General features: G+C 37.1%; 1 protein-coding gene across 3 annotated transcripts in view; it reads left to right on the forward strand.

The window, feature by feature from the left end:
- Window positions 1-12833, forward strand: part of KIAA1958 (KIAA1958 ortholog) — a 131273-nt gene that overhangs the window by 89853 nt on the left and 28587 nt on the right. Inside the window, exon 3 of one of the 3 annotated variants that reach the window (XM_037495238.2) lies at window positions 3361-4409. The exons of 1 other annotated variant lie outside the window; for it this stretch is intronic. In XM_037495238.2, the coding sequence (XP_037351135.1) occupies window positions 3361-4406 (1046 nt within the window). In that variant the 3' untranslated portion in view covers window positions 4407-4409. Of the gene's footprint in view, window positions 1-3360; window positions 10922-12833 lie in introns of those variants that run through there. One more of the 3 variants, XM_054689609.1, reaches the window with a different exon arrangement.

The following is a 12833-nucleotide window of genomic DNA, read 5'->3' on the forward strand; positions in this document are numbered from 1 at the left end:
AGATAAATGCAAAATAAATGTAACAGTTTTATATTTTATGATCACTCTTCCCTGGTTTTATTTGATTTTGTAATTAGCTAAAATAAAATGTTATACTGTTACTTGTCTTTAAATCCATTCTTTTCCCCCCATTCATGCAAAATGAAAGGAGGGTTTCTCTGATTTTTTTAGCTGCCCCTTGTGGCACATTCTTTGCCCTTAGGAAAGAATCTGATAACATGACAGTTTCTTTATTTCTGTTTTCCTACTGATCGAATGACTCTTCACTAAGATTGATGCCCAGTAAAAAGGAGAGAAAGGCTTAGAAGTCTGGGCTGAGGTTTTTAAAGCAATGCTCCTGTGAGTCAGCCACAGTTAACTGTGAGTGTGTTAGCATGGTGCTGAAAATGTGGATAGAGGAGATGCAGAAGTTGGTAGCCTCACCAGGAAGCTCTCAGATGAAACATTGTAGACGCCACTGTGGTCTTCTTCACCAGTTCTGGTTACAGTATAGTCACCAATACTGCTTAAATCCAACAGACTTAAACCCCTTTACTCACTTATCCCTTAATAAGCTTTTGGGGGGGGACCTGCATACCATTCACTCATTTATAAACTGACACACAAACTCTTCAACATTAAGTTTAAATTCATTCATTTTTGTAAGTAGGAGGTAGAAAATACTGGAATATTTTATCAAATGCAGATGAGGATTAACTGTAATTAGAATCACTATTTCACATGTTTTGGTAATAGTCATCAAACATCTTGTGAACCAAAGCATGCTTGACCTGAAAGAATTGAATAAAATTTTAAGTCTCTGCTTTATCTTGAACATTCAGCAGCCTTGCAGAGTATTCCAGATGTAGTCAAAAGAATGAACATCACACTAACCTATTATCTCTTCAGAAGTGCAAAATGCCAGCCATCCCAATTCAAGCCTAATACCCTGTTTTCAGTGGCAATTTTCATCTATATCAGAATATATATATATATATAACAGAGAAGGACAAGAAACATGGATTTAATTGTCAATTTACAAATTTTGTTTGACTCGTCAAGTCTTTGTTTGGGATGGCAACACTTGGGAACTTAATAGTCTTCATCTCAGACAAATACATTTCAGAAAAGATTCTGGGTGAAAGTTGAGAAACTTGATTTTTATCCTACATTTGTATGTGAGTATTTTATTTCTTAGGAAATCTTTGAAGTTTGAAGACCACTGTGATAGATATTTGAACAAGTAGCCAAAACAAACAGATGTGCTGGCTCCTTTGGTTTCAAATATAAACAGTCCAGGGAGCCAACATGGTAACAGGTCACGAGCAACCTGTGGCTTACATCTTTTTGTTGGGATGATCAGTATCTTTGGTGTGGATGTATAAATAATTTCAACTGGAAGAAAACAGCATAGCTGAAAATTAAATCTAACGAAGCATAAAATATAATTTTGGTGCCTCCCCGGTGGCACAGCGGTTGAGCGCTGGGTTGCGAAGCTGCCCGCAGCCTCGGCGGCGCCTGCTCAATCCCTGGCTGCTCCCCGGCCACCAGAGGAGGGTCCCACATGGCGCGCAGACCTCTCCTGCCGCCCGCTGCTCCCCTCAGCAGTGTACTTCAGTCCTTCTGCCTGCTCTGCTCCCTGCTCTGGCTCTGGTGAATTCTCTCACCCTCCCGCACTTCTGACTGTACCCAGTGCTTGTATAAATAAACAAATACACAAACAAACAAACAAACAAATAAATAAATAACTCTTTTAAAATATATATATAATTTCATATATTTGAATTTTAGAAATACGATCTTTCAAAAATGTGCCTATCAAGTAGTTGAATGAATTTCATTCATTTAATTTTATAAAATTATGAGGATTTTCACAATTATACCTTAGAACTGTCATCTTCAAATGACATGATCATTCATAAATATGTAAATTAATACACAAAATTTTTGTGAATAAAATTCAATTATTTGAAAATTTTGTTTTCATTATTGTATGTGGTTATTACAAAGATTTCCACTGAGCACCTTACAAATCAATCTAAAGTTTTCCTAAATAAAGTGATTGGCATAAACAAAACACTTTTACCTTCAACTTTAGAATCAGGAATTACATTTTTATGTTGTTTTAAATTTACTTCAGTGTTTGGCACTCCATACTCAACAGACTAGTCTTGTTTTCTATTGTGTAATTCCATTTTTAGAAATTCCTTTTTTTACTTCCCCCCAAACCATGTCTGACTTAATAGTGGTGATTTTTGACATGTTTTCATTGTTAATGGTAAAATCCCAACTTTCAATTACACATTCTTGAAAGGAAACCAGTTAAATGCTATCCATGAAAATTAATCATCATAAAAATGAAATTAAGTAAAATGCAGTAGGAAATCTTGCATAAGGCAAAAGCGCTACAACGTTGTTTCACAAAAATGTGTTCCCTCCATCCTCTCCCTGAACACAGAGATGCTAGTTAAAATGTGGATTCCTAAGTCTGCCCCCTAGGAAATCTGATTTTGATGCCGCATCCTGAATAATTTTGAGCACACTAAGCTAGAAGAACCACTACTTTAGAGCAGCAGCATCACATAATTGTAGATGATCCCTTACTAGAAAGAGGTACTCTGACGGCAGAGTATATTTTAATAAAATTAAATATTAATAAAATAAAAGTTTGTCCAGGACACATACCCCCTTTTGATTCTTGATTAGAATAGCCTAGCTCAAATTCCATTGTCCTGTCATAACTATGAAGTTTTAACCTCATTACTTTCCAAAATATCAGTTATTTTCATCACTTATTACAAACTGCCGTGCAATTATATATATAGAAGATTTATAAACTGTGTTTACCTGAACTGCTGTTAAGTGTAAAATTAACTGCTCTCCATGCTTGGTTTAGAAATTTTAAATGTAACTCCTTGGTGATGTGCTAACTAAGTTAGAATATTTCAATCTAATTCAGTAAAATGGAACCAGTACAGCCTCTGGTTTCACAAATGAAGTGATTCAAAATAAGTGTGTCGGCCCCCATTGGGCCGTTGCGCACCGCAGCGGGGCGAACAGCACATTCCTGTCTCACCTTTTTCCTATAACGAAGGCTGCCTCTAACCTCACTCTTTCCACAAACATTCATGCACTAAACATTGTGCCAGTGACACAAGAAGCTCATTTTGATTGTAATGGGCCATGCCCTTGCCTAGTACATCATTTGTGAAACTGAAGTTGGCTATTATAAAGGAACAGGTATGTAAATATTAGTGATCTCTGTAAAATTGATTCCTTCTTTCCCTTTTCATTATAAAAGGAAACTATTTCAGAGTAGAAAGTGCATTGTCTGAACTCATCAACACCCTCTCTATCCCTCCCCTCCCCCGTTTGTTGCAGACCAGGATGAAAGAGCGGCTGAGCTCAGCAGGGAGCAGAATGAGAAAACCATCCGGAGCACGCAGACTGCGCTCCGCAATTTCCGGGAGTTCCTCATCTCCAAGTATCCTTCTGAGACGAGAGAGATTTATGTCATCCCTTGCAAGGAGTTGGATGCCTACCTTGCCTCTTTCTTTGTGGACGCCAGGCAGAAGGATGGGTCGGAATATGAACCTAACAGCTTGGCCAACTACCAGTGTGGACTGGAACGGTACCTGAAAGAACACAGGTATGGCTACAGCATCACCAGGGACAAGGAGTTCAAGCGATCCCAAGAGGCCCTGAAGCAGAAGCAGATTGAACTCCGCTGCAAAGGAAAAGGCAATAAACCGCACAAATCCATGAAGCTCACTTTTGCTGATGAACTCATCCTGCGCAAAAGGGGGCTGCTGAGCCGCTACAACCCCGAGGGCCTGCTCAACCTCGTCTGGCTCAACAACACCAAAGCCTTTGGGCACTGCACAGGATTCCACGGCTCCACCTTGAAGTGGGGCGATATCCGGCTCCGGGTAACAGAAACGGGTCTGGAGTACTTGGAGTGGATGGGTCAAGACACTGGGGACTTGAATGCCAAAACCAAGAGAGGGGGCACAGACTCCCGTGTGTACGCCACCCAGCATGCCCCCCAGACCTGCCCGGTTCAGGACTATAAGGAGTATGCCCAGCGGCGGCCCCCCGCCATGCGCTACGAGGATGCCCCCTTCTACTTGTCCATCAAGCCGGTCGTGAACTTGGCGGCGCTGCACTGGTACAACTGCCAGGCCCTCGGCAAGAACAAGCTGGCCAAGATGGTGAAGACCATGTGCGAGAAGGGCAACATCCCCGGCAGGAAGACCAACTTCAGTGTGTATCAGAGCTGCAGCACCCTGTCGGAGGCGCAGAGCAACCAGCTGGTGCTGATCTGCAACAACCTGAGCCAGCAGGCCGCGCAGTCCGTGGCGGGGCACTCCAGCGGCGGCAACTTCATCGTGTCCGCCTCCTATGACTCGTCCTCAGACACCGCCTAACAGGTGGCTGGAGCGAGACCCCCGTTGGGTTACCGTGTCCGGAGAACTGTGGTCCTTCACCGCACCTCCCTCCCCTTCCCGGCCCCTCTGCCCTCAGTGTTAACTTTATAAAAATATAAATAATATATTTTTCTTTTTACAAATAAGCCAATGGAGATAGTTTAGTATTACTAACATAGTATATATAGGCCTAAAGCAAATGTACTTGTGGGTGATTCAGTGTAATTACTGTTACAGACTTTACAAAACCATAGTGGTTCTCAGGCAACACAAACAGAGGAGGAATTCCGTTTTTTGAGAAACTCAGAAAGGAGACTGGGAGTCATCCTAGCCGCCTGCGTCCTCAGCTCCCCCGCTTCCCTCCTGCACCTCGTGTTCTTGGTGTACTTAATAAATGGCTTTATTTTTTTAATTTTTAGAACTATATTAATTAGGAGGAGACAGCTCTCACTTTACTGCTTATACAGAATTGTACTCAGCTCCATAATCAAAGTGTTGACATACGTTCAACATCAAATTATTTATACCTTTTTTTCTTTTAGCTTAATTAGAAGTTTAGCTCCTGTGCCTCATTGTTTGCAATGTACGAAAATCGAGATGTTCAGCTAACATCTTTTGTTTGGGGAGGGGAAGTAGAACGGAGGGATAATGGTGCCATTCTTTTTGGAAGATATATAATTTTAAAATAATATGCAAAATCCAATATTGTGGCAAGAAAGACTGTTACGTAGTTCCTTTTTTACTGTTGTGTGTGAACATGAAGGGACTTTTTTGTTCCCCAAGAAATCATTGTAGTTAAATTTGATGATCAGATTTACGAGAAATTTAAGACTACCAAAGCTTTGAAAATGTCCCTGAGTATTAGCTTATGCATCAAGCATAAAGGGATGGTAAAGGAGGAAAATTTTACTTAAAATCTGGAAGTCATGACAACAAAAAAGAACTCATCCCCTTCAAAGCTTAAATCACCTGCATATTTATATGTAAGCATTAAACCTCAATCCCTTTTTCCTGGGGATTACTTGACCTTGCAGTTGAGATCAAAAGAATATTGACTCTCATATTAGGTAACAATATTTTGTTACCAGATTTAGATGCATTCAAAGCATTCTTGAAAATGTGCAGTTTCTTCTACGGTAAATATAATTGCATTTATCTGGGATATCCTGCAATTATAATAATAATAATTTTGGTTAAACAGTTCTTTGTGGTGGTTTTCCCAAGGTTTTTATTTTTAAGTCTTGCAGGCTGTGGTGAATTACTACTTAAGATACATCAAAAATAAAATAAATTATAGTTTAGGACCACAATAAAGCTGAGGTAGGTTCCTATCCTTTATAATCATTAGCACATTAAAAAATTCAACTTTTAATTGCTTTGTCAGGTCTGGGGCGTTCTGGTGAACAGTATTTGTTCTTCAAGCCGTCCTAATAATTCAGTTTAGCTAGGAAGGTAGGAAGTATTTTGTGTATTAATTTATTGTACGACTAGAACAAATTTCATTTTGATTTGATTTGTTAATCATCAGGTGCTTTCCCATGTTTGGGCAGCTCTGTGCAACACTAGGTTGTAAACACATGAAGACCCATCCTGCTAAGCTGCGACCTTTTCCTTTGGCCCAGAGTGGGAAGCCTGCCTGGACTTTGTGTGGTGAAATCAACTTCATCTCATGACTTTTCCTCCAGAGAGGCACCCAGATGCAACAAGAAAGGGGGGAGGTTTCTTGCTTTCTTTTTTTATATTCATCATAATGATAGGCCACCATTTCAAGACAGTATGTGTGCCGCTCTGTGCAAAATGACTAGCAAGCATCACTTAGATAAGTAATATTTTACTAATTGTATGAAGATTAGAAAATACAAATCAGCATAAAGAAAACAAGATATTCTCATCAATCTGCTGGCCCAAAATAACATTTTGGATAATATTCCTTCTGACAGCTCAATACTTGCCTATTTATTTCTACATACATTATGTTTAATCCTTTCAACAATTTTGAAAAGAAGGTGAATTCTCTACGTTTTATGTTGAGATCAAGACAGATGAGTCAGTTTATAGGTAAGGCAATGGTACTGTCCCATATGACGCCAGCTTTTTCTATTTACTTTCCTTACTGCCAACTCGTAGTTTCCAATGAGCAAATGTGAGGCCAGTGTCTTCCCAGCTCTCAGGACTATCAGGTTAAAAGGATGCGGAGTGATCATTCATGGTGGCTCACCACGGCCCCTTGGCCCCTCTCTTCTGTGCATTTTGAACCATACCAGTTCTCTTTACAAGACTTTCCTATTCCTCTTCTTCTTTAACTATTTATAAGCACATAGGACAGCTGACTGTAAAATAACTTTTTTAAAAATTACATTATCTAACATGGATTACTTCTTGTGTTTTAACAAAAACTTTATGTAAGACACTTAAAATGTGATTGTGCATTTTATTATTGCATTGACATCTTTTTGGAAATTCTTGGTACGCTTTTCACATCAAAGTAAGTGTCATAAGGAAGTAGGGCCATCAGTAGGCACTGAGAAAGTGGAACTAGGAAGTTTTAAGTCCCTATTTGTGTTTATTGAGGTAGTGAAACGAAGCTCTCCTATTTAACTGTATTGGATTTTCATTTAGAAGAAAACAATGACATTGAGAATGTGAATTATTTATTTTTATTTTGTGTGGCTAACTCAAACCAAATAGCAGCATTCTGACATTTAGATTTATACAACTTTTCTGAAGAATGGGTTAGTTTAAGTATACCCAAATTATAGTGTTCTCTGAGTTAATTAAATTAGGAAAATTATCTGCAACTACCTCTAAAGTCTGTGGTTTTGTATAAACCATGCTGAGGGCATACCACTGTCAGATGCCATTTTTGGTATGTGTTACTCTGATTTTTAAACAATCATATACATACTATTGGCAGTGGTAGATGCCAAAATCATCCATGTGCTTTAAACAAAAATTCAGTCTAGCAGGTGTTCACCACAACTGCGTGTGCTGCCTTTCCAGGCAATCCCACTGTTCAGACAAAAACGGTACAACCTTATTTGCAGAATTTACATTTGAAAGTCAGTGTAATATCATGTGAAAAGTTCTCCAGTGCACTCCCTCACATGACTCTGGAAGTTTTGTACTATCTATAGCAAAAAAATGCCAAGCTCATCTGTCAGCATTCAGATGACATGACTGCATAATTTCATTTTTCTTCTATATTCATGTGAGTGAATGGCTATTGAAAACCATAGATTATAGCAATTTTCCAAAAACCCCAATAATGTTGGACAAGGTTAGAGATAATTCAGGATGTTTATCCAGTATCTTATTCTTAGATCCCATTGTTACCATGGGTTAGGTCTGTTCTGAATAGGATTCATAGATACACATCACATATTTAAAATATTTATATTTATTTTATAATTATTTTTCCCTACGTTAAGTTTTCCCGTGTTAATTCACTTTTCTCTATGTTAAGATCACCTAATCTATAAAAGAATGATCTGAATTTTTCTAGCATAAATTAGGTCTTTTGGGTTTTGAATTAGATCATTGTTTAGCTAAAACCTTGATTGCATTAACTTGTCTAAGTCACGTGGTTTAGCTTCCAGAAACCAGGGAATCAAATGACTTTACAAAGTTCAAAATTTGTAGTCATAGCAACAAATATTTGCGTACCTAGTGTCTAGTCACTAAGAAGGCTACAAAGATATATGAAATAGGTCCTGTTCTCAAAGAATTTATAAAAGGTACTTTGCTAAAGTTTTGGCCTTATTTTTGAGAGCCCAGCAAGACTCTATGCAAATACAGCTTTCCACACTTTCCCACACTTTGTACTCATGCAGTATGTCCATAATTTAGCCATTAAATTTTGGTTTGCTTTGAAATACATAATACTGATTTGAGTATTTTGTAGAGAATCTTCCTCAGACCCTGTTTCCTGGGGGAGAAGGGTTGTTATTCATTGAACATTTGAAATCCAAACTGCCTTTTAAAAAAAGTACAAGCTAGATAAAAACCAGAAAAGAATAATGCACACAATATTATGGAATGAAAGCAATTACTAAATCAGTATTCCTCACTGTAACACTTTAATCACCAAGAACAATTAGAAAGGATAATTTTCTATTGAAACATGAGTGATCATAGCCCTTCTAAATAGTGTTCAAGAGCCATTTTAAAGTAAGTTAATAAAGTAGAACCATTTCTACACCATCTGCAGTGTTCACATAGGTGCACAATTGCATAAGAATGTGCCCATTTTCACCAATGACTCATTTCTCGAGTACTTTCAACGTACCATTGTATTAAGAGCTTTTCTAAGTTGCTTCACAGCATTCTCGCGGTAGTCACAAGATAACTACATTTCTTCTCATTTATAGATAAGGAAATCCAGAGAAGTCAAATGGGTTGCCCGAGTAATGGTTAATACATAAGCATATCAGGATCTGAAACTGGATCCAAGTGCCATTACACCATTGACCGTTTCTGCTGTAGCTGCTTGTTCAGAGGGACTTGGGGCACCTTTAGACTCTCTACAGTGATACATGGTAAATGGAGCATCAGTCTTCGTTTGCCTCCTAGTTGACAGAGAGCAGTGCCATTACCTATCACACTGGGCAGCCGTGTTTAGATTCCGTTACTGGAGTTACTTTGAGATGGGCTATTCAGCAGTTTTGTTTTCCTGACCGTGAGTAGAAAGCAGACGTTTATGTTACTTTTTAAGAATCCAACTTTTTCATGGAGATGAATGTTTATGTGCAAAAATAAACGTATGTTAATAACAGGTTATCATTTGTTTTTACTCCAATATACCAAAACCCAATTTCAAAATGACTTTCTTATATTTCAGATAGGGAAAGGGAATGTTCTAGCAAAGGACACCTCTTTTAAGCCTAGAATCTCAAGGACCTAAGACTCTTCACTCAAAAGTAGGAATTGATTGAAACCATTCAGATTTTTCTAGTTTGGTTCTCCACAGTTTAATGGATTAGAGAGAAAATTGTGATTTTTAATCAATCTTCTGATTTTCTTTGCCTATAGGAAAATGTAATTTGTTCTTTTTTCCTCTAGCCAAAATAAAACTATAACACTTAGTATCTGTAAATAAAAACTACCATGTGAGCAACGAACTAAGTTTCCAACTCTCGAGGAAAAATCAAGGGGAGAATATGATAATTAACCCATTGGTGGTTAGTGAATTTGCTTTTTAAGTTGTTAGGCCATTTACTTTTTACAAGCTATTTAGGATGAGGCTGGAAATACCCTTAGAGGTTAAATTCTCTGATTTTCCATGTTTTACTTTTTATTTATAGTGGTTTTATCTTGTTTGGGTTGTTGTATTTCTAATGATATAAAAACAAAAAAGGATATGATATTGGCAAACTATCAAAAACCTTTCCAATTTCACTTTTCTGAACAGAGAATGGAAAGATAATAAAAATTTCCAATGGTGTAACCTATTTTTGTAAATTTACCAATTGGGCCTACCAACACTGACAGAAAGGCCTGATTTAAGGTAAAGATTGCATTATTTTTTTAAAGATAGCATTTTAATACAATTATATTGAGTTTTTGTGTGAACCATGACTTCATGAATTAATCTGAGTATTAACCAGGTCAGAGTAATAGTGTCACCATCTCTGTTGAATTGGGACCCCAGAAGCTGGACCTAATAAGCACCCAAGAGATCATCTAGCCCAGGATTTTTCAGTGTGTGAAGATAAGGGCTCACCATGTCCTCTCGGGGTTTGGGAGGCAAGGAGATGGAGATTGGAAAGGAAATGCATCCTCAAACACAGGTTCCCCAGAAATTCTCATGTTCCCTATGCTCCTACCTTCTACTTTGAGATTCACTGGAATGAATGAGTTTTTACCTCTATTACACATCCTTCACATGTGCTGGGCTGGAATATAAGATTGGAAAGATCTAACATAACCTATCCCTCTTCTTTTACAAAGGAGGGAAACGGTGTCAGAGAGATTAAATGAAAGCCCAGGTACACACAATTTGTTGGCTCAGAATCAGGACTAGCACTCAAAGCACTGTGTCTTTTAGGGATAATCTCTAAATATAATCATGCTTTTTAGTTTAACATATGCCTCTCTGCCTAACCCATTCATGTTCTCATTTATGGAGCAGAAACAAACTGCAATTTTCAAGTATAGGAGTTCCAATTATAAATTACGAACTAAAAAGTGACTTTGTTTAATTTGGTATTCACTTGAAGACCCTGTTATATAGTGTCAATTATTTTGAATGCTGTGTACCCTATCCTATTGTAGTCTATGAAGAGTTTTTAAAACCTTAAAGGGTTGGGACTTATTCTCAAACAAAAGGATCAAATTTCTGTCAGCATAATTAGGATGTTTCTGAAGTAAATTTATTTAGAGATGAGAAAGGGGAAGAAAATGGGAACTAGTGAAAGAGACCTGTAGCAGGATGATGTAGAAATACAAAGTATTCGTAAAATCTCGTATTTTCCTGCTTACTCTTCTAAAAAGGAATTCAAGCATAAATATTTTTTAAATTTCACAAATTTTTATTTTATAAATTATATTTGCTATATCATAGTTGAAGAAATATGGAATTCTAGGATGTTAAAAAAGGTACAATGGAATCACTTCCAATGTTCTTCTTTGTATTACACTGGAATTAGCATTTTTACCATTATACATTCACTTCCAAGAGCATTGAAATGCTTTGGCATAATTTATTTGTCTGTAGTAAGTAAAATTAGGAAGACATCAGCAATAGAGAATCCTAACAGTAATGTGCATTCTGTATTTAAGTGATTTTTATGACTGTTTACTTTCTATAATTCTTACATTTTATAAATCAAATACCTTATTGTACTTCCTCTCAAAATTAATTTATAATTGATTATTTATACTAGATGCAGTAGGAGGTCCATTTTAGTATTAATCCACTCAGATTAATTTTACTAACTAAACTTTTATATCTGCGATTCATTGTATTACAACTTTTAAAATAGCATTTATAACAAGAACTTTTGTTTTTTAAAGTGTTACAAAAAAAACACATCTTGCCAAAAACCATTACAATTTCTATGCATTGTGTAATATTCAGTGGTGTCATTGTTGAGATTTTGCATGTTGTTGTAGGTGCTCTTACATACGTGTGTTTGTGGTGTTTATGTGGAATTGTTAACCATTGCTGCTATCACTTATTGTAGTTAAATTGAAAACTGTCCTAACAGGCTGTGCCAGTCAACATTTGTATGTATGACTTGTAAAGTATGTAGTTTAATATTTTGAGCCAGCACTTAATGGCCTCTACAAGAAGGAAAATTTGTGGTTGTCCAGAGTTGCCAACTTTGAAATCCTGTTTTATATGTATAATTTCAAGCGAGGTCACCTCTTTTTCTACACTTTACCCAACTCTTTAAAAGGGAAATGTTTGCAAAAAGAGAAAGCAAGAATTCTGAAGTTTTCCAGTCTTCTCCCCTACCTTCCCTCTTTTCTTTTTTCCTTCTGGTACTTGAGCACCTAACAGAGAAATTCAGTAGAATGGCAATGTAGCAGTGTAACTTCTGGAAAGTTTTAGACTGAGCAATGTAATAATAGAACTATGCATTTGTTATTCTTGTTGGTTATCATGGCGTATTGTTTGAATTGCATTTAATAAGAATAGTTAGTATTTTTATTTTTATTTAAAAAGGGACCATTGAAAACTTGGAGTTCCCAAATACTTCTATATTCATCATTTGCATAGATTCCTTAATATATTTGCTTGCCTTATGACCATCATAAATTTTCATGCCCACCTGCCTTTCCTTTCTGGGGTTTCCATCTTGCCCCGGTAATTCCCATATCTCTGAAAGTAGAGCAAAAATTATTTCAATGAGTTCCACTATACTTTGTTAAACTTCAACACGGGGAAATACCATTATACTTTCTTACGTATTTATACTCCTAAAATGGAAGGAAACTGTCATATATGTTAAAAGAAGGCTACTTCCTGAAGAACCCTTTTACACCAACATGCCACAACTCCTTACTTAGGGCAGGGTTTTATTCGATTTATTCAATGGGTTTATAATTACAAGATTCTTTTAATAAAGGGATGATCTGAATTATGGAGAGGCTTTTTATATGACTGTTACATACACAGTGACAGCCAATGCTGTTTTTGGCGACTTTGCTGCTGAAATTGCTGATTTAATTCTAAGAATATTGAATCCACCAAGGTCCTTCCCTGCCACTTTTTTGCTTAAAGGAAGAGAAAGGCAGATTTTAACTCTGAGCCTTTTTCTCCAGAATATGCTTTCGACATCTGCCCCTCAGCAGAGGTGATAAAGCAATAAAAGGAAATTCAATTATGTATGTTCTAAAGAAGTTCTGCCTTTGTCCAGTGGCCTCCAGAGTGACACTGAAGTATTTCTTGATTCCTGAGTCCAGGGTTTCAGGCAAAGCCTTTGT

This window comes from Talpa occidentalis, unplaced genomic scaffold, assembly GCF_014898055.3.
Source record: "Talpa occidentalis isolate TD23 unplaced genomic scaffold, MPIMG_talOcc4v2.1 talOcc4.7, whole genome shotgun sequence".
NCBI classification, from domain to species: Eukaryota; Metazoa; Chordata; class Mammalia; order Eulipotyphla; family Talpidae; genus Talpa; species Talpa occidentalis.